Below are 23,156 nucleotides of genomic sequence, written 5' to 3'. Positions count from 1 at the left end.
TGTGTGGATGGTTTAGATTTCGCTTTTCCACATTTTCCCCCTTTGGAAATTTATTGCCGGCATTCCAAAAAAGATTTTCACTTGTATTTTAGCATTTGCCATCGATGGCCAGCTCCCAGCTCCCAACGAACCAATTATCCTGGAAGGCCGGGCGGTTTGAGGTTGACATGGAAGATTCCCCACTGCCCAAACCCAGCACCTTCAATTATCGGCTTAGTTGGATCTGCAGTTGCAGCAGTTCGATTGCAGCAGCTGTTCGCACGGCATTTTGGGCCAGCAAACAGCAAACAGGATGCGGAAGCCCGGAAGCTGGGCAGCTGGGAAATGGGCAAGAACCTGGTTTTTGGCTGCCATTCAATTAGGTATCGGTCAGCCCAATTCAACTGCTGCTAACTGGCAACTGGAGATTTGGCGATTGCAGCTGCCCATTGTCAACACTTAAATTATCGCAATAGCAGGTAAAGGGGACATCTTTTCATCGAGATCGGGATCTTGTTTAACTATCCTTGGAAACAATTGGTGGTACGTCGTAGGTTTATAAGGTTTATAAATGGATTATATAGTTTATTTATGCATCTAAGCACAGCTACAGCATTTAGTTTATGACCCAAAAAATTCCACAACATGTAATTGAAACCTTTATCTGAAGGTAATGCAACGATTCGAGCTTCACATTTAAAAGGTCCTGTTTCCTCTCTCTTCCTGCATAGTTCCCCTCTCATTTTGTCCTTTTCCGCTGGCCGCAGTCTCGCAGGATATGCTAACTAAGGACCATGCCACGATATTCAACGATTTGTTGGTCACCAAGTTAATATGCATTGATGCGTTATTCATACGCCCCGTGGGACAGGCGAATAGCAAAATTCTCAATGGGCCTTTGTTAATTCGTGTGTATGTGTGTGTATTTTGCGTGTATTTGATTTGATGCGTTTAGTACTTAGGACAACAATTACGTTTAGGTTAACTAGCATAAATCTATAATCATCACATTATGGCACAATGTATGTTATGTAGTATATATATATAGACTGAGATATACATAGATATCGATTGATATAACAAATTAAATTTTCTGCTACCCGCACGCTTGAACCGAATCACTTTTGATTCAATCATCTCACTTGTGATTCCGCGTGATTTGCTGGCAAATTTAAAGCCCTCTTCTCGCGTGGAGAAGTTTCGTGATATCAGCTATCACTCTCCTTCTCCTCATGGAGTTTAACCCATTAATATTTTATTATACATCCACGATTTACCGTTCACGCTATCAGGCGACCAGTATTACGATTTCGACGACTTCCGTTTCCGCCATAATTACTGCCATAATGATCGCCATTTATTTGGGTCAGTGTAGTCGTCGTATGCGGCACATAGAGACTCGTATTGTTCCGCGCGTGGCGACGTCTATACCGATATCCGGTTATCAGTTCTCGCACCGTCTTTCGGTACTTATCGGAAAGCACACAGTATAGAAAGAAATTGGAGGCCGCGTGTAGGGAGGCCAGCAGGTTACACACATTTCCCGCCACCACCTGAGTGCCAACTTGGATTTCCATATACTGATTGACTATCAAATAGATCGCCCAGGGCAGTTGGCAAACTATGAACATTAGCACCACGGCAATAAGTGTGATCGTCACGCGATTTTCCTGCGATACGCTGCCTTTTAGTCCAGAATTTGATTTGCGCTGAGGATTCAGAATTTATACAACATATCGATTTTCAATAGTTTCGATTAACTCACTTTTGTGCGCCTTATGCTGCTGGCATTGGTCAGGTCTCCCCGCAGATTCTTGGACCGATGCACCAATAGAATGAGAATGGAGTTGAAGGTGGCCAGTAGAAGCAGGGGGAACACCACGAAGACCAGCAGGGTGAACAGGTTCCACAGATAGCTGTATAGCTCATCATAGCCCAGTTCCGAAAGACCATGGTTGTAATAAGTCACCTAAAACATATATGATACATACATGGATTTCCATTAATAACAACCTTTTAAGAGATGGAATATCACAGTCGTACTCCAAAACGACTGAGTGAAAGCATGTCTTCCAAAACTCAAAGCACTGATATCATTTTAAGTTATCACCGAATTTATCATAGTCATGGCACTTGTACACCCCTCGTGATTTTCACTGTTTAACCATTTTCTCGTGTTTTTCTTCAGGGAAATCGACGGAATTTCCACCACATTTTACTCACATTTTGACAGTATTCCGTTACGTTAAATGCGAATGCATCCGTTTTGTTGATGTTGTGAATCTCAGCGCTGCGCTTGCGACGCCACAGTTGCAGCAAACTCTCCGTGACCCCTGACCCCTGGCCCGCGTCTGCCCCCTCCGGATCCTGCTCCTCCAGCGTTTTTCTCAGTGTGGGCAGCGTCACAAATCCAGATGACTGCCGGTGACGGCGATGTCGTGTAATGTTCTCTAGTTTGGGGCAAAAAAGTAATGCAACTATCAATAGTCACTTAAGAAACTTTCTAAAAGTATGCATCGAACTATTCTATTAATACACCTTCGATTTTTCCGAGTGTACTCACTGTTATGCCCTCGTCACTCACCTGGCTCTCCATCACCACTGCCACTGCCCCAGTCGACGAGCAGATTAGAGCTGCCGGCCGTCGTGGACTCCATGGCGAAATCTGGCGATTGCCAAACGGTCGCCGGCGTGGGCAGCGGGGGCGTGGCCAGTGGGGGCGTGGCTTCCCCGAGTGGCGGCGGCGGCGTGGGCGAGATGTTGGCCAACGTTTGGTTGCACGGCTGGTAGGCGTCATCAATCTGCCGCGTACCAATCGTAATTGTGTGCTCGAATGCCGTCGAGAGTGTGGACAGCAAGCAGAAGATGGCCACCGCTGGCAATGCAGAATATAAGGTTCCATATGTAAATGCATTCTATTGTTTCATGCGCCTATTTCAGCCAACTCACCTGCTATCACCTTTTTGGCCAGCGATTCCGTGCAGAATGTTTGTCTCTTGAGCGGATAGCGTATCGCAATGAATCTCTCGATGGTGAAGCACACGGCTATGTAAATTGAGATGTAACCTGTCCGTAAAAACAGAGAAAGCAATTGTGAATGGGGGCGTGGCAGTACAATACGGACGCAATCAGTGATGCAGTGCGAAAATTGTGGGAAAATTCAATCGAAAAAGGAGTCATATTTATATATAAATATATATATATATTCATGTCTCATATAAAATTAGTTCAAACTTTGTTTAGACTATGCATTTTTCCGTGTACTCTGGAATTATAAATAAACGCCGCTCCGCTGTTAATACCCCAAACCATCCATTTTTGAACCCACACCAATTTATTCGTCGCGCGGGCTGTCAATTTATTCAAAACGCAGCGCACTCTAAGCGATTGACGTCCGTGCTGCGCTGATGAGGTTGCTGCGGTAGGGCGGGATATCCAGGGGGTGGTGAAAAGTCGGAAAATGGTTCGGAAAAACGCTATCGCATGGCAGTGAGCCTCAGCTGACCGCTGGCATTTCGCAGAAAGCGCTGCTTACTATACCTCGTAAATTGGCAGAGCTCAATGAAATTGATGCACAACAGCAGCAGCAGCAGCAAAACCAACAGCAGCATCAGCCGCAGGTGCAATTCGAATTGATGGGCCCATCGCTGGAATCCGGGTGATATGGGGGATACGGGGATACGGGGGATCCAGCCGAGGCTAACCCGTGGAACTGGGGAATTTATGGAATCCGCACCATTCCACTTAGTGCTCTCCAAACGTTGTATTTGGACTTTTTTTTGCGCCGGCAGCAATTGTTTTCACCGCATGATATGTACGCTTTTGCTATTGTAGTTTTGCCCTCTTGTGCGGGAATAATGTTAAATATAAAAACACCCTTTTCCTACATATTTAAAATTGAAAGCATATTTAAGCATGAAATACTCGTGTTTGGATTTTAAAAGCACTCATCGAGTTTTTCGATTGAATTGGAGCTACTTCCGGTCTCACAACTTTTTGTTGCATCTTTGAATATGAAGTCCGTGATTTATGTATTACTTGACCGATAGTTAATTCTAGTTAGTACTCACCGAAACTATCGCACAGCCAGACGAAATAGCCATAGAGCTGCCAGTAAAGCTTGAAGTGATATTTGGGATAGTCGTAGTGCTGCAGTGACAGGATCAACTGGCACGTCAGGTAGGCGATATCCGTGATGGCCAGTGCCGTTAGATATATGTTCGTCGTGCATCTCATGCGCTTTCTAAAAATCATCATCAAGAATATCGAAAGGAATTGCAAATGGTGTTGATTCTGTTGGGCACTCTCGTCGCATTTGGAAATCAGGCCAAACCATTTCGGTGGACAATGCAAAACGCTGCCAAGTGCAACACCAATTGAAATAGCAAATTGCCTGAAAGCCAAACGGTCCGAGGGGTTGTGCTGAGGGGTGGGGTTGGAAAATTCCAGGGGGGTTGGTTGATGTGATGGGCGCGGGGCCTTGGGCATTTTCCGAAATGCGCACAAATGTCGGCACAGTCATAAAGCCAAAAGATGAACCATAAAAACTAACTGTTAGCATTTAGTTTTCTCCCTGGCATGGCCCGCAGGCTCAGATAGTTAAATTCCCGCCAAACAAAATAAAATAAAGCAATGAAAATATTTAATTAAAAAGTCATTTAAATGTTAAGATAGTTGCTTTGAAAAGTTGTAAATATGGGTTAAAATAATTAAGCTCATAAGCTTAGTTAATGTGTAACATTCATGCTTTAACTATCAATACATTATGAAAAATAAATAAATTTGCCAGTTCTTAGCAGTGAATTTTTGCGAAAACCCTACTTATCTTTTTCCAGGTTTTCCTGGGAAATGGACATATGGTGTCCTAGCAGTCAGCCTGCCGCACAGAGCACTTGCAACTGTCGCATATTTTCCGGCAGACATAAAAAACACACACAGCATATCGCCTATCTGTGTGCGTTTTTGCATTTGGCACATAAAATGGCTCTTATTGTTTCAGTTACTGTTATTGTTGTTGCACTTGTCCCCACCGTAGTTGTTGCTGTTGTTATTGTTATCGTTGTTGGCTGTGTGGAAATGATTTTAAAGTGCAGCGGTGGCTACAATTAAATGTCGTGTTTAATGCGCTGCGTACCTGCTCGCCGCTTCATCCATGTTCCACTTATTTCACACACACACACACACACAACAGGACATGCAGTTGGATGCACAGAGAGAAAATCATGCAAGTTAGCGGCCATTTTAAATGTAGAATTGTAACTCAAAACAAGTTTAAAACAAGCTCAAACGAATAACTTGATGTTTCAAAGAAAATGAATTTAAAAACGCGCATATATTTTCTATGCATTGCATACTTTTCAACACTTAACCAAAAGCAGGAAAATCCGATTAGTCGCTTTTGCATACCTAATCACTTAACGTTCTCCCACACTTCTTTGAAATGCCATCAGCTAAATGCTTGCTATTTAATTTGAAAATCTTGTGGCCCTGTTTGCATGCATAAAATAGCAGTGCCTAAAGGCCACGCCCACACCGTTGCCCAAAATCGGCTGGGCTATAACCCAGCAACAATAACCAACGAAATGGATGGGTGGGGTTCAAGGGGTTCAGGGGGTTCAAGAGGTCGCGGGGAGCAGGACATGTGTGGGGGATACAAGTGCACTTACCGCGTCAAAACATAAATGCTCACTGAATTTCCCAAAAGTCCAATAACAAAAACGCACGGCACCAAAATGCGTTGGACAACATGCCGCACTTCCGCCATATCCGCATCCGAAAACATTTCGCCAACAGTGGCGTTCGCCTCGGCCAGCGTCGCAGTCGCTGTCGACGTCGCAGTCGACGTCGAGGACATTGTCATGACCAAGCCACCACGCCTCCCCAGCCGCCTCCGCCTCCTTTTCGCCGCCTATCCTGGCCACTTGAGTTTGGCCCGTATCGCTGGCGTTGCCCCGATTTTCCGTATCTTCGCTCGAATCCGATTCCAATTGCACTTTTGTCAGCGGCCAAAACACACACACGCCCACTGGCCACGCCCACTGGAAAAATGTGAAAGAAAACAGGACTTGAGTTAGATACACACATACGTATATACGGTATGGAACTAATCTACTTAGTGCGGGCATTGTGGCAAATGTTATTGCCAACTCTTTCCGAAATAAATCAGTTGATAAGGTGTCGAAAAGTATGCAATGAAATAAGCAAACTGGCTTGGAACTGCGAAGTTCGAACGACAAACATAATGTTGCATACTTTTGGACATGTGTTTCAAATACGTTTGTGCTTAAGCTAACTTTTAATCATTCCAAGAGGAAAATCAACACGCTGCAGCATTATAATTTCTCACGCTAATCATTCGATATCCTTCCGTTGCCAGCGTTTCTTGCGTTTCGGATGCCTCGGAATGATTTATGGCCAACTCGGATTGGCATTGATATTGGCCAACAATCGGACAGATACAGATAGCACTTGGCCAGCAGCAGGAGCAAGGGATAGTGGGTGGATATGGCCTGCAGCTCTGTCTTCCAGCTGTTTGTTGCAGATTTCTGCAGCAACCACTTGGATATTTGCCTCGAATTACATTTGCCACACACACAGCCCGCATAGAAAGTTCACTTATTTATTTGGTTTTCAATTTCGGGGCTTTTTCGCTTATTTCTTTTGTTTTCAGTTCGAAACAAGCTCATTGCAACCATTTCTCGATTTTGCCACGATTTTTTCCCACGCTTTTTACCACCACCACCCACTTACAAACTGGGCAGACAAATTGCGCGTAAAATAAAACGGGAATTGCAATTGCAGCTCGGGTAACTACAAAAAACATAAGCAACGAAAATAGAGCAAAATGAACGAAATAGAAAATGGAAAATCGCAAATAGACAAAAGGAGCGCGAGGAATTGGAAAGCGTTTTAAAAACAATAAAAGTGGCAAATTCACAGTCAAGTTACCCCCAACCCCTCCACCCCCTCGAAATTCGCAAATATTGTACGTACGTGAGTGAAAACAAAATCCGAAAAACGATATTCGTTGCATTAAGCGAACTTGGGTAAAGCAAACAAAACAAAAAAAAAAATGGAGATTGAGATACAAAAATGCTTTTATTTCCGCTAGCCACATCTGATGACATCTGAGAGGTTAAAAAAAAATAACAGAAAGTGTACCCACTAATTGATCGCAAAAAAACATTAAGTTGTTGTCATACTTTTGACAGTTTTATCCTTGCGATATCGTCTTTACAATCCTCAAAACCAAATAAGCTTAGTATAAGTGGATATTATAACTTCGATATCGAATTGGAACTGCATTCTATCTTATATCACATTTCGGCAGTGCAGTCCAGCTGCCAGGCCACAGGAGCTGTAAAGGTCCCGCCTCAGTTATCAATGAATAAATATGGAAATGGTTGAATGAATGCTGGAATGAATGGGCATGAATGAATGAATAGCTGACTAGCTGGCTGACTGAATAATTGAATGAATGCGTGAATGAACGGCGCCTGGAAGGAAAATGCCGGAATATGGCTAAAATGCCGCCGAGTGGAACGGAATGGAATAAAACAGGCCCATCTTTTTTTTCGCTTTTTCTTTTTTTTTTGCATTTCACAATACGTCTGCTCTTCTTCTTCCGCGGGCTGTACTTAGTTGTTGTTGTTGTTGTTGTTGTGGTGGCAGCCGCAGGCAAACAAAGACTTTTTGTTGTGTGTTTTGTTGTTCTTGTTGGCGGTTTCTATACACATCTCTTTTTTAAGCAACAGAATTATTTTTTTTCCTGAGCCCAGGCAATTCACGGGGTATGCGAGGATTTAGGTTTAATCGTAAGAATTTTCATGAATTTTTAATGTACACTTCTTAGTTAAAATAAATTCAAGACCCTCACAATTGACAATAATGCACAAATATTACGTATACGTAATTACGTATGCGTAATGTGGGTCGGTTTAACGGAATGGAGAAAATGTACTGAATAATTGAATGAATGCGTGAATGAACGGCGCCTGGAAGGAAAATGCCGGAATATGGCTAAAATGCCGCCGAGTGGAACGGAATGGAATAAAACAGGCCCATCTTTTTTTTCGCTTTTTCTTTTTTTTTTTGCATTTCACAATACGTCTGCTGTATTGAGAAAATGTATGTTTTTACAGGGTATACACCAAATCCGATGTATCCTTTTGGTCTATATTTCTGTATATGTGTCATTTGGGCAGACACAACAAAAGATGCCTAAATTAGCACACACACACACACACACACACACACACACAGATAAGCTCACACACACCTGGGCGTTTGACAGTTACGTGCGAAAAAGACGAAGAAGAATTCTTCAGATTTTGCCCACCCTTCGGTTTTTGTTGCTACCAGGCCGCGTTCCACATATTTTTTTTTTACAGTTTGGCCAGATGCAACAAAAAATGCTTACATTCCTCTAGTTTTTTTTTTTTTTGCATACCCCCCACCACCCCTTGCATAATTAGTGAGTGGCTCAGTGGGTAAAAAAAATAAAAATAATAATAATAGCAACATGAGAAGTTTGGGCAAGTCAAGTGGCTGTGTGCCATTTTCTCAGCACCTGCAAAAAATGTGCCTTGCTCCTAATTGGCAGTCAACTACAAAGAAAATGGAGAAAATGGCTTTAAAGCCAGGTCCAAGGAGGCAGTGGAAAAAAAAAGAAAAACGAAAAGAAAGCCAGGCCCGCGGCTGCGTTTCCCTGATTAGGATAAGTTGCATTTAAGCAACATTTAAAATGAACTTTAAATTGAAAACCAGACAGAGGGAACGCGCTCAAAAGAACCTAAGAGCACTACACTGAAAATATTTTATAGGCGAGATTAGAAATTCAAATATAGATATCGGACTATCTACCAGTGCAGTGACTTAAATATTCTTTAAAGCTAACTGAACTTGTGTACTTAATCTAGTCAACATATTTTTTGACCGTGTAGAGCCTGAAGCGCTCGCCAAACCCACTGACCACATAAATCCACGAGCGAGTCAACGCTTTTTGGGTTTTGTTTATCGTTGGCCGTCTTCCCAGCCCGGCAGCACTTCATCTCCTTAACCCCAGTGCATTTTGTTTACCCCGAACCAGCAGCTGCAACAAGATAAAGTCAAATAGTTACAACAGCATCATGACAAGGCAGCCCCAGTCACTCACATTGGAGTTGGAGTTGGAGTTGGAAAGAGTGCGACAGAGTCGGGCAGAAAGAGGGGAAAGAGGGGACTACAGTCAGTCAGTCAGCCAGTCAGGGAGTCAGGCAGCCATTCCATCAGGTTACCCTAGGTCCGAGTTTCGGAGTCAGCAACCAAGGCATCCATTGCAGCCTTTGTGGCAAAACAAACAGGAGCTCGTAGTTCTCGGTGGCCAGAGGTGCGGGGGGGTAGAGACCTTTGAGGAGGGGGAGGTCGCAAGGGGTCGCAAGGGGTCGGCAGCTCCGACAGCTTCTTCTTTCACTTGAAACTACAACAACCAGTGCGCTAAACTATACTATACCGACTTTGTGGCATTGAGAACGTCGGCAAAAACGAGAAAAACACCCCTTTTTTTTTGCACTTCAAGAAGGTACACTTCACGAGTTACCCTGTAATTTAAGCGAGCCAATATGTTGATCCTAGTTCTAGTTAATTACCAAGTGTATGTAAGAAAATATAGGATATCTATAGAAATAAAATGATGGCTAATTATAAAACCTGCCGTTAAAATTGTAATTTAGTCCCCCGTTTTAAAGGCACAGTGTTAGTGGAACATAGCAAGCAGATTTTGGTCCTGGCAAGGATACCTCTTGGAAAACTGTCAGGAACAAAAAAAAAAAACAGGGCAAGTACAGTTTCCCTCAGGTATTTTTGCATTTGATTTCCAAGTTCTGTCTCGTCGTAGCCGAACTTTTGTGGTGAGCTTGGAAATGGGGAAAAAAGGGATGTGGATCCGGATCGGGATACGGATGACGGTTGTCCGGACTGAGGCCAAGGTGCAGCATTGCCGTGACAGCCCATCAACTTGCATTCCCCCCACCCGATTTCCCATCGCCACACCCCAGATTTCCCAACCCAGTCTGCTCTTTTTTGATGATGCCCCGGCTTGGCAGACAAAATTGCCTTTCGCTCAAGGTGTGACCAGGTCCGAGTGCAATGCGAAGTCCCCTGCCAAGCGTTTATAAATCGTGTGACAAGCACATATACACAGCAAAAGTGGGAAAAACCACATAACAACATATAAAAAACAGATTTCCTTTTAGACCACTTTTTGTACTCAATTACCCGGTTATGCCAGGCAAATGGTTTTATAATTAGCCGTTTAGTTATTCAAAGGGTTACTCATTGATTTTTTACTGTGTAGCAAAGTGGTGGGGGGAGGAATACTGCGCAAAGGACCAACGTCCATTGCCATAAAACTTAAACAAGTTATTTATGCACACGCGTTGCGTGCTTGAAGCTCGTTTTCAATTGCAGCTGGCGAATGTTTAAGAGCTGTGGAAAGTGAGGGAATGAAAATGGGCTGAGGGTGTATGCAAGGTGCATGAAAAGTGGGGAAAAGCGGCGGAAAAGCGGGGCCAAAGCGGTGCCTGCAATGGGGCCTTAAGTTATCAACATGGAATGCAATTTTCCAAACTGTCTATTTTCTATGCAAATTCGCTTGCATTTCACAACGCGCTGCGCTTTGCGCTTTTGCTCTCTATCTTCCAGCAGCCACGCCCACCGCCGGCTCTACACACCACCCCCCTCCCTATTTTTAAGGGGCTGGTGTGGGACAGTCGGTGCAGACAGGCCATATCAGACACATCACAGAGAAAGCTGAGAGCGAAGAAAGCAGCAGCAGCGGCGGTGGCGGGGTAAAAAAGCGTCGCACAAACATGCAAATGTGTTGCATAGTTTAGGGCGCCCCCACACACACACACTCACACTTATCAAAAGCATCCTTGCCCTTCTCTGTGTGTGTGTTTGTGCGGCATATTAACTTGATATATATTTAGCTGGCAAATATAATGCTTACGACAGATTTCTTTTATTGCCTGGCGAGAAATAGGCAAACGAAATTGGAAAAAAAAACAGCTCTTAAAATTTCTAAAAAATTGCCTAAATTCCGAGCCGTGTTTTTCTCGCAAAACTGCATTGAACTCTGGGCCACTTGGGCCCGGCTAATCAGCGAGCTCTTCGGGGCATGCTGCTGTTGTTGCATCATTGATGGATGCCAATGGCATGCTTAGCCCCTTTTTTGGTCAACGCTTACGGGGCTGCCACAAAATCAAGCCACATTGATGGAGAAAGCGCGTCAACGCCAATGAAAAACCAAATGAGCGTCGCTTTGAGCGCTCCACTCGATTAACACGTTGCGCCCCATAGTAGTAGCCATCGGGTTTGGTGGCCTGGCAATTGGGCGTCCAGTGGGCGGAAGGTTCTGCGATTGATGGGCGAGTGGCGTCACTACTGAACTGAGCCAAAAACGGGCTAACTGACCCGATGGAGGCGTAACTGTTCAACTGGCCACGCAAAAGAAAAGGTTTGCGTAAGCTCAACTGGATTGAAAAAGCCCGGGCAAAATCATGGCGACTTAAAGCCGTGATTGGTCGATTGGCACCATATGTGCAGTTTAGCTATTTCTGCTCGATTCGGGACAATTGGCGCCGTTGCTCAATTGCACCGAGCAGAGATGGCGATTGAAGGTGTTTTGGCTGCCAACACGTTGGCGATGAAATTTAGTAGCGTGTGTAGCAGAAGTAGCTGCGAATCCCTTCTGACATTGACAAATAGTGTGCGAAGTACAATGCACACACGCACACACACACACACACATGCAGGCACGCACACAGACGCGCTAACTGACACACGCATGCCGAGGCAAAATGTGTTGCATACTTGCGGGCGCAAATTATTGCCAGCAGGCAGCTGCAGCTGCGACGCCCAGGTCTCCTGCTCCTTGTGCTGATCCTGCTGCTGCTGCTGCTCCTGTTTTTAGCTCCTCCTCCCCGCCAGCTTGCTAATTAACAAAGCACTTTACAGCTGTCCGTGGCATTTGGGCCATCGGGGTGCCAGCGGGGGCGGTGCACTGGCAAAAACCACACAAAACTAAACACACGAGTTAACTGATAAAATGCTTCGCAATCTTACTTGCTGCTGTCTTATTATACATAACATACGAAATTTTAAGTTTACAACTATGTAGCTGAGCTGGCAACTTTTCGCGCTGTGCACTTTACGCCTTACACCTGGCCCAAAAACAACAACACAGCCGCAGCAGACAAAGCCTTTAGGACCATCGTCTCTGCGCAAGCTTATCCCGTTTCTTGGGCCGCCTCAGTACCGCCCCAGCCACGCCCCCCTCCACGCGGCTGCATTAATTAAATTTTATAACGCCGCCACTGCAGCTGGCTGTGTGGAAACGTGGCAGCGTGGAAACACGTGACGCAGCAGAACGCGTTGCATAATTTGATGGCGCCAACGGCGAACGGCGACAACGTTTAGAATTTGTCGCCAAAAGTTCCGCTGCGACCATGCAGGATTATGGTATGGTGCAGCATATATACCAGGTATTCCCCCAGCCCAGTTAAACGCATGAACGAACGTCGATATCAATATGGTTTCGAGCAACTTGAAGTTTGCAACAAAATTACGCTAAATGTGAAATCCCTTTCATGAAAAATAAACACAAAGCATTTGCCAGCGGCGATTTCCACATAAATATATAAATTACTATTACATTTGCAAATTATACGAGTATTGATTATCAAATTTTTGACTATTTTTAACTAAACAAATCTGGCCAAGGGTCATTTAATTATGCTTTTAAAACATTAAAGTTCTCCGTTAAATAAGAAAAATTCTGCTTAATGTTTAATACATTTCGTCACTGGTAAAATCGTAATTATATTCTGCATTTAAATATCTCTCTTATCGAGTGAATTCTCCATTTTCTCCGATTTTCCCAGCATAATTGCATTATGTAAAAACAAATTGCTCATGAATTGCCTGAAAGTTGTGAAATTGCGGATCGCCAGCTGACTTAATTCCATTAGATGCGTTATTCGCAATTATTCACAATTATTCACAATTATTTATGTTGCCGAGTGGTTAACCAAGCGTTTATTTATTCACCATTATCTTTTATACGCTGTCAATTAATTGGCCTAAGGACTTGAGGCGTTTTGTCCGTTTTGTCCCCGAAAAGAAATTAAGACCGGAATTGGAATGAAAACTTAACAATTTTGCAACTCTAATCTGCGCGGCAATAAAATGGAAATGCTGCAAGGAGAAAACTTCGCCACGCGACCAAGGAGAATAAAAACGAAAATAAAACGAGAAAATAGAAATAAGTGGAAAAACGTCACGAAAATGCTCAGACAGCGAAAGCGGAAAGTGTTTATATATATACATATATATATATATTCTGTAGTGTATATGGGTGCCTCCATTGTTGCTAACTGCGCTGCGTTTATTTAGAAAGTTATTTCACTCGCTCAGCGAAGGCAACAAAAGTAACTAAAAATAAGCTCAGCCAAAATAAAAACATTGTTGCACATGCTCCACTCCACCCAAAAAAAACAAAACAAAAAATCCCCAGAAAATATGAAAAAAAGAACTAAAACAAGCTGGCAACAATGTTGTCTGCTTTCCAAGCTGTGAGCTGTCTGGAAAAAGGGGGGCGAGAAGGGGGCGGTTCTGGGGATTCTCCGCCTCATTAGCTCGGGGGATGCTAAAAGGTTTTTATTATTATTTTATTCACTTTTTCGGCTGCTTTTCTCCTTTGTTTTACCCGCTGATGATTATTAATGGATTTATTTTTGGGCAATTTTAAGTTTGTCCGTTTATCATCACTTCGATTCGGTGACCTTGTCTTCAAAACTATGAATGACTTTTTGATTATTAAAATATATTAAAATATATTAAAATATTAATATTAAAATATTAAAATATAATCTCCTCAAAAAATCGTATTCCAATTTTATGCCCAAAATAATACGTTTTTTGTTTACAATAATAAAAGTATTAATACAAAAGTGGAATGCAATACATCGTTGAATTCGTTATGAAATTTCCAACAAAGTGGCATTCAAGGATAGAAATGTTAAATTTTGACCGTTTTTTGCAAAAATTGATGATGTTACCCCTTACCAAAAATGCGAAAAATTTCGAAAATTTTTTTTTTCTAAAAATCAGTACAAATGTTTTTAGGATAGTTAGTAATGTTAATCAGCGACACAAAACATCAATTCTTTCGGTTCTGAGGTCATTTTTGGGCAAGTTATCACAAAAATTGCACATAAAATATTCAATTTTTTTCAAAAATTCTATTCCCAATTTTTTGGACAAAAATAATCCGTTTTTTGACTACAACAACGAAAATAGTTGTCCAAATATAAAATGTTATACATCGTTAAATTCGTTATGAAATTTCCAACAAAGTGGCATTCAAGGTTAGAAATGTAAAATTTTGACCGTTTTTTGCAAAAATTGATGATGTTACCCCTTACCAAAAGTGCAAAAAAATACGAACATTTTTTTTTTTTGGCAAAATTAGTACAAAAGTTATTAGGTTTGTTGGCGTTTTTAATAAGCTGCAGAAAACGGAAATTCCTATCGCTGAGAGTTTATTTTTGGAAAAGAACAGCGAAAGGGCTTGATGAAAGACAAAATTGTTGTAAAAAGAGGACTTGATTGTGTGATGCCGTTGGAGCTCGAAATTTCCAGAAATAGCTGGGAATTGTAAATGGGATTCGAAAGAATCGCATTGTCACCACACCTGCCATTTTTCCATTTCGCTGCGCCTTTTGTTTAGTTTTACATTATTTTCTTGGACCTAGCATGTGGTCAACACACAGCGAATTTACCTCAATCCGTTTTTAGACGCTATTTCCATAGTACTGAATGCTATTTATTATTATTATTTAGCCATCATTTTGGCTGCCAGTCAATTGGGTGTTTTGTTTATAAACAATAAGTATACAGGGCGCCGAGAAGCACAACATTTTGTGATGTAGCTCATAAAAATGGTCAGCGAGGGTCGGGGAAAAGCGGCGAAAACCCAAAGAAATAATAAACACGAATTGCAAATATTTGTAAGCTTTCATCGAGGAATAAAGGTGTTGACGGAGGCAAACAGAATTAAAAACTGTGTATTTTTAGCGCCAGTAAATATCGCTGGAAATATCGCCAGGTATTATTCGCTTTGCCATATTCCTCTTCACGTGACATAAACGAAAGTTACGTATACGCACTGCTGGCAATTGTATGATATTTAATTGCGTGCGCTTGAAATGAAATCGAATCTCGAAAATAATGCGGTGACAATTAATTAAATACTTGGTCCTCATTCTGTGTCACCGTTAATTTTTTCTTTTTTTGTATAATTTTGCACGTTTTTACCCTTGTTTACTTTATTATGCGTAAGAGATTATAATGGCATTAATTACGTATACGCACAGGTGAACACGGCAGAAGGCACGATGGGCACTTAATTAGCGTGCGTGTGTCAGCCTGTTTGTTTATGTTTAAATGTCTGACGGCTTTGGCAAACATTTTCCAACACTCATTCGCTTATTCAGTGTTTGTTTGCCTTTTTTATGAGCACTTTCGTGCTTTATTTTGCTAACAAGGACCGTCAGATACTCTGTTGTGAAGGCAGATTGAATTGAAAACATATGGCTATGCGTTGCTTTATAAATAGTTCCCTTTTTAATTATAAGCATTTTTCCTCTCTTTTGCGTTGCCTAAGAAACATTTAGTATTAAACAAAAGGAAATTAGTCACATGCCAGTGTTTTCTCATACACAAAGGCTCAAAGGTGCGAAAAATGTCATATAAATTCCTTAAAATCCCACATGGGCATTCATCATTCTCCAAATTAAAAATAATAACTAATAAAATGAAGGAAATCAAAGGAATTGAGTCGGTTTGTAATTTCATTTTGTGGCCACAGAGAGTTTTGATATTTTTGCCAGCATGACATCTGAATTTGCATAATTAATCAATTAATGCTGCGATTTTAGAGCCTTCCCATACGGCGAATGGGGAAATTCGTGGGCGTCACGTGCATAAATTTTGCTCATGTGATTTGCGCTCGTTTCATTTTCATTTCTGAATACAATTTTTAATCCGCGCACGTGCTCCGACATGGCTAAACATACATACATATACATATATATATATATATATCTATAAAGATATATATTATATGTGCATTTGTATAGCTGGGCGTACGTGGACATCTATACTAAGTATACATGTGTAGGCCCAAAAGTGAACGGGCAAACGTGGCGGGTAACATTTAATTTGATATGCACTTTGTTTGTACCAGCGACATGGACATGTCAATTATTTAATGCTTAACGTTTAGTGCCTTATTGCATTTCAATTTTCCATTTAGCCATTTGACTCGATGCGTTTTTATCGCCGGCCATTCGATATTCAGTCAAATTACGTGACGGGAATGGCATAAAAACACTTAAAGTGTGCCAAAAAAAAACCTCTAATGTCGAATGAATGGCCAACCGAGACGTATCTGCAATTTTATGCCGGGCAATTTGTTTAAATGGTTCAATATTAATGTTATGAGCTTGCTAATCATGCATTGTGCTCTCGAAAAATTATTTTTAAAAACATTATCGTATCACCTATTTCAATTGTACACTTTCAAAAACTAAGCTGTTCATTAATAATTTATATAGCCGTGCGTATATTAAATTTTAACGAGGAAACGCATCAAATTAATGGGCCATAAATTCGGAATTCAATTAAAAAATAAATTAAACAAAAATCGAATCAGCTGCAAATTTTATTTATTTATTTTTCAATTGAATGACGTATTTATTGGCCATTATTTTAATGCTTTTGCAAGCCTTTCTGCAGCATTTTTGTTGATTATATATTCTCTATATACCTCTTGTCTGTCAAGATTATAATAGATTTTCTTTTTATTGTACCTAGTACCTGTGGCAAAGTCACTGCACATGAGTCACTGATTCCGATTTCGCTTTTTGGGTTAAGAGATATGGCTGTCAGGGGTTTCAGTGCTTCCTCTCGCTTCTCGCCTGTTTATTTTCGTCGAGGGGTTCGTCATTAGACGGCTGCTGATTGAGTGTCCACTTGCTAATGGATATGGCTTTTCCAACCCGCGCCACCCGTGCCACATGCCCCAAACTAGCATACCGCCCCCCCTGTCCCAAGCCGCACCGAGACGACCCCTTTCCGTTTCCCGCCGCCATTTTGCACATTTTGCTCAGGCTTTCCTGTCATGTTCCACCTGCCAGATGAATGCATTTGATTTGATATTTTCTGTCATCTGTGCGTCGTTTGCTGCTCTTTATTTTGCGTTTCCACTGCTCTGTTGTTCTTAGAATCATTAGTTTGTTTTTCGGGCTCGGTGCTTTTCCGTATCTCTGCATCTTTTTGTCACGTTCGCCTCTCGATTTTCGTGATTTTGGTTTTCATTTCTTGGGCCTTTCTGTTCGGGCGTCGCTTGTGTTCTTTTCGTTTCTATTTTTGGTACGAGCACAACAAATTAAATAAACAATATTGTCATTTCTCTGCATTGCATTTTCGCTTATTTAGCACAGTTTGCCACAGTCATTGCCACATTTAAATCCACTTTTTATGGCTTTATTCGCATGTGGCCCGAATGATTTGCCTGCCGTGTGTGGTTAGCTAATTGCCAGAAATGTTTTCGTTGTCATAAGATCTCGCATTTGATATGCATTAGTGGCATGTATTTGTTTAAAAATATATATAGTTTTTATGAGCATATATATGAACTTAATCACATCGTTAGATTTTGGGTCTTGTAAAATTCGAAATCACTGGATTTTACGCCTGTTGACTTGATTTTTTGATCAATTCTAGGCGGCGGGCTTTTAATTAAAAAGCCATTAAAAAATTAATTACCAACGCTGGCCATTTTCAGCGGATTTTCGTTTAATATTTACAAGAGAATCGACCTCCAAACAAAAGGCAGGCCTACAAACAATTGATTTGCGATCGAAATTGTGAGTATTTTATCTCACAATTTCAACTGGCAATTCAATTTCAATTTTCAATTTTCCGACCGCCTCATTTGATTCAAATGTGCACTTGGCCGCGGAATGTTAATGCATTTCCACTTGAATTCAGAGATCTTATCTCGATACCAGCTGCATTCTTGGCCAAGAATTTCAGTGGGTTAAGGGGTGAAGACAAACAAGGGGCCACCGAAGGGGTTAAGAGCAATTCACAAGAAAAATATTCAAATTGGTTGGCATTTTGGTGACGTGCGGCGATCGCATCCAACAGAAACAAAAATAAATAAATATAAATGTTGCGCATAATTCTCTATTTTAACTCAAGGTCGCGTCATCAGTTTGATTCTCTCTCTTCTTCGCCGATAGGAGGAAATCGTGCCGAAAATTATGTTAAAAAAATGAAAAATAATTATGTGGCAAAGTGTAATGGGCATGGGTATTGCCAAGATCAGGATCAAGATGTACAAACCATATTTTGACACATATAATTGGCGTAACAAATATAAACGCATTAAACCAATTGCAATTTGAAAGAATGTTTGAGAAGTACACCCAATTCAATGGCATTTTCAAAAGCCGGCCTTAAATGGCAGCAAACAAAGACCCTCACTTAACACGTTTCAATTGTATAAATCAGCATTAACAGGGCTTCATCCGCACCTTGATCTACATTCCAAGATCAAAACCAAGCCAGATTGTTCTTCCGATTCTACACAAAAAAAAAAAAAACGCATGAATAGATCTTCTTTGAAAAGATACAAAATGGTGGGGATATGGAGATTGGGATGGCGATGCCGCGTTAGATTGTTCAATTATTCAATTGGGGACTTCGAGACGGCGGCAAACAATTTTGATTATATTTATTAGATGCCGGGGATTAGCTGAGCTGGCTTCACTGGCAATTTCGTTGAGTATACGCCATGTATGCGCGGCCAAGCAGTTGAATTTTTTCCATCACACATGTGTTTCACATTATTTTTTTTTTTTATTTATCTTTTTTTTTTTAATTTTTTTTTTATCTCAACCGTACCGCTGGCTGGCGAATTGAAATTGAAAATGAACATGAAAGTGTCTTGAGATGGAATTTAAATTGAAATGGGTATTTTGATCGGCTTTGCGGGTTTGTGTGGCATCTTCTCAATTCAGTTCACCTTAACCACCCAGTTCTTCTTGCCCGCCGACTATGCAAATGTAGCGGAAATACTGAACGAATGCCACTAGACTTGGCCCTGGATCGTACTATATGTACATATACCCTGTACCTGCCTGTACACACACATATATATTTATTCATAAATGCGGAGCACTGGGCATGTATGTACATACGGATGTACATTAGTTTCTCAAATGTTCCTGAATGATCTCAAGTATGTCACTTGAGACGCGCACCAAACAATTCAATCGATTTGAGTGTATTTGATCAGCTCTTCAGTCTCAAGCGATATTCAAATATATTCTGCAAATTAATATATTTAAGATCATGGAAAGATGAGTTTCAATTTATTAGCAAGTGATTTAAATATGAATTCAATTCATACCTGGAATAATCGAGTTTTGCCTTGATGTTCAGTTTCTATATTTGCTGCTAATTATATTTTGGCCGCAAGTCCATCAATTACACATTGCTATTGTTTTATTGGTCATTGAGTATTAATTATTATTGTTTTCAAAGCGTTCACGCATTTCGGCGGCATGTCATTTTAAAATTTTCCATATTCCTGCAGTCCACTTCCATCACAATTGTCAACAATTGAAGCCGAAAGGTTGAAACAAGGAAATAACGCCAACATAAATGTTTTGCACGATTTTAGTGCGAACTTATAAATAAATAAAATAAAATAAACGAACTTAAAAAGAAGCCAAGAGCGCACATTTTTGTGTGCTAAGTATGAAAGCAGCGTGAAGCCAAACAAAATGTATAAAAAACTAAAGAGCGCTGCAAAAAATTCAAATGAAAATTTTGTTTAACACCCGCCGTTGGACTTTTCTAGTTATTCGCAGAAAACGAAATTATTTGACAATAAAATAATAAATAAATGCAAAATATTTGCATCTAAATAAAGGCTCAAAACCGATCAAATGTGCAGTCAACGGAATCAGCAGATATTATGATAAAAACGCAATTGAAAATTAAATTCGATTGTGCCATTTGAGTTGACGTTTATTCCCGTTGATTTCTGTCAAACACGATTTAACAAGCCATTTTTATGGCATTTTTGCCATTTACATTGAATGCCCGCTTTAAATGCGCGCCTAATTTTACTAATTAATTGCTTTTATTGCACACTTCAAGGTGTAATTACTTCATATTAAACACATTAATAGTTTGATGGAAAATTTGTTATTCATTTGTTTAGATTATATGCATATGTTTTTGCATTTGCATTTTGCACAGGAGCATAAACCTCAACCAATCATCACACTTCACTATAGAAACCAAAAAAACACACACACCCGCAGTGAAAAAAACCAAAAAAAAAAAAGAGTGAACAGGCGACAGGAAAGACCTCGGTTAGCACGTGAAGATCGGCGAAGATCAACGCCAGAGCATCGCGAGGAGACTGAATCCCCGATCGGTCATATCGACTATATTCCCCGGACGTCGGGCAGGTGTGCGAGCGAGAGGGTGCGGGCGAGGGAGATGGAGAGGGAGAGGGCGGGCGCACAGCTCGTGGCTCTCAACGCAACCCATATCATCGCAACTCAACTGAACTGGGGAGATAAGACCAAGAAGAATAAGAAGCCATTTAGGCGAATGATAAATGAGTGGACTGCTCTGATCTCCGCAGATCCGCTCGATTAGCCGCCAAGGAGCGCGCTGCTACAGGTGTCCGTTGGAAAAAGCTCGAACGCTTTGCCCAAAAGCTCTCAAAAGTACCGTATCTTGTAATTATCTATGCTTTCAACTTTCAAACTTTCAAAACAAATGCTTGTAGTAATTTAAGAAGAAAAAAAAAAAACTGCTTTACTAATATAATATATATTTAAAGTTTGCTATTTCCAACTTAAACTTATAGTTTTACAAAAATTTGCTTGCTTTTGGGTTCAGAAACCAGCTAAAGCACTCTGGCGAAACTTGCAACTTGCTGAAAAGCTACGATGGTGTGTTCCCTTCCGTGGGGCATATTACTTCTTGGGGGCAGGTGGCGCCTTGGTGGGCGGCTGTGCGGCTGGTTTTGCCTTCTTATCGCCATCGTTGCCCTCGCCCTTGGGCTGCTTGGCGTCCGCGCCCTTCTTGTTGCCACCCTTGGCTTCCTTGGCCTTCTTGGCATCCTGCTTGGCCTGCCGTTCCTTGGCCTTGGCCACGTCAATCTCTGCGCCCACTGGGACGTCATTGATCTCGCTGGCCGGCGTCTTCTTCGGCTTGCCAAAGCACACCTCCGCCAGCTTGATGTGCTCCAAATGGAATCCGGACACGCCGCGGATCTTACCATCCACATTCTTGGCATAGATATCGGTGTGCAGCTCATCAAGTTCCACCTCCCTGTCGGTGGTGGCCTTCTTGCAAATGCTATCGACCTGCTTCCTAGTCTTATCATCCAGGGCCTTCAGCTCCTCCTCGTCGGCAAGGCACAAGGCGATGATCTGGCTGCGAAAACTGGTGATCGGATCACGTTTCTCCCTCGTTGCTTGGACTTCCTCCCTTGAGCGATACGATGTACCCGGATCGGACATGGAGTGACCCACATAGCGATAGGTGCTCATCTCGAGCACAATGGGTCCGTGTTTGAGGGCATGCTCCACGGCGAACTGGGTGGCGCTGCGCACGGCCAGCACCTGATTGCCATCGACCCAAAGACCAGGGATATATTGGCCACGCATGTAGAACTCCGTCATGGCAGAGGCCCGCTTAACGTGGGTGCCCATGCCGTAGTGATTGTTCTCGCAGACGAAAATGCAGGGCAAGCACCAGAGCTTGGCCATGTTGAAGGACTCGAAGATCTGGCCCTGATTGGCGGCACCATCACCATAAAGGACCACAGACACGCCGTTGTCCTTGCGGTAACTGTGGGCGAGGCCGATTCCGGCGCCGAGCGGAACTTGGGCACCAACGATACCGTTGCCGCCATAGAACTTATCGCTGTACATGTGCATAGAGCCACCTTTGCCCCGGCTGCATCCAGTTCGGACTCCGAACAATTCCGCAATTATTTCGTAAAGGGAAACACCCATTAAATAGGTCCAGGCATGACACCGGTACGCCGTTATGACCGAGTCGCAGGACCGCAAACGCTGCTTCATGCCAACAGCCACGGCCTCCTGTCCGTTGTATAAATGGCAGAAGCCGCGGATTTTTCGCTCCTTGTAGTAGTTGCCCGCCACCGTCTCGAACCGGCGCAGTTCCAGCATCTGCGTGTACATCGTCAGGGCGTCCTCCCTGGACAGCTCCACGTCCATGGTGGGTCCATTCTCCAGGTCGTAGCACTTGAACGTCTGCAACGGGCATAACATAATCAGTAAAGTAACGGATTTCGAAATGCTGCTCTAGTAAAAACGCAAGAGGAATCTATGGAGTTAATGTGTGTTGTGCAGCACTGGAAAATATCACTGTTGGTCTACGCAGTGAAGAGATTAAGCCGTTTCTATATATATTCAAAAAATTTTCAGGAATAAAGGGAGTACATAGAATTTAATTCATAATAAAGACTATGGTAAAAGTACGATATAGCTTATTTCAATGGCATTTACTCATCCATTGACTTTCTTTGGATAGTCAAAACACTTACGTTCTCCAGGGTCAAACAGCTACATTTGTGGCGCCCTATGATCCTGCAGAGGATATTTCGCTCGAGGATGGAGCCGGCTCCACTGCATCTCATCGCCACGCGAACACTGAACTTCATCATTGGCCCTTGCCCGTATACCGATTCCCAAACACCGGGGCACTAAAATGAGAGCTTGTAGCCAAATGGGCAATTGCCAAGCACAAAAATTTTGAAAATGATCGGAAATAGTTGAAAAAGGGATTTGTACTTAACCAAAAAGAAACCGACAGTAAAATCAAAAGCAAATCGACAGAGATGGCAACTGTCACTAAACAGAGCGAGAAGGAAATATGAAGATTTTTTGATTGACAAGTGCTTATTTTCAAATACTACTATGATTCGAACTGTAATTCTTCCACAAATCGAAATAAGGTGTTTAAAAAACGAAGTGCTTTATATCTACTAAATCTATCAAAGTTCTTTAGTGCAA

General features: G+C 42.0%; 2 protein-coding genes across 2 annotated transcripts; both read right to left on the bottom strand.

The window, feature by feature from the left end:
- Window positions 1-884: 884 nt before the first annotated feature.
- On the bottom strand, window positions 885-19,860 carry LOC6612472. The gene is made up of 8 exons (XM_002036944.2): window positions 19,499-19,860; window positions 5,646-6,017; window positions 4,050-4,222; window positions 2,929-3,045; window positions 2,564-2,854; window positions 2,203-2,429; window positions 1,745-1,948; window positions 885-1,688 (listed from the first exon to the last, which is right to left on the bottom strand). The coding sequence occupies exons 2-8, from the start codon at window positions 5,837-5,839 to the stop codon at window positions 1,260-1,262; spliced, it is 1,635 nt and encodes a 544-aa protein (XP_002036980.1). The 5' UTR covers window positions 5,840-6,017; window positions 19,499-19,860; the 3' UTR covers window positions 885-1,259.
- LOC6612473 (probable pyruvate dehydrogenase E1 component subunit alpha, mitochondrial) lies at window positions 19,543-23,124 on the bottom strand. Its single transcript, XM_002036945.2, has 3 exons — window positions 22,688-23,124; window positions 20,415-22,394; window positions 19,543-19,896 (listed from the first exon to the last, which is right to left on the bottom strand). Exons 1-2 carry the CDS (start codon window positions 22,805-22,807, stop codon window positions 21,087-21,089), a joined length of 1,428 nt encoding a protein of 475 aa, XP_002036981.1. The 5' UTR covers window positions 22,808-23,124; the 3' UTR covers window positions 19,543-19,896; window positions 20,415-21,086.
- Window positions 23,125-23,156: the final 32 nt, after the last annotated feature.

Source organism: Drosophila sechellia, chromosome X, assembly GCF_004382195.2.
Source record: "Drosophila sechellia strain sech25 chromosome X, ASM438219v1, whole genome shotgun sequence".
In the NCBI taxonomy this organism is placed as follows: Eukaryota; Metazoa; Arthropoda; class Insecta; order Diptera; family Drosophilidae; genus Drosophila; species Drosophila sechellia.
Note: the sequence above shows the minus strand (reverse complement) of the source record. Positions and strands in the feature narration are given on the sequence as shown.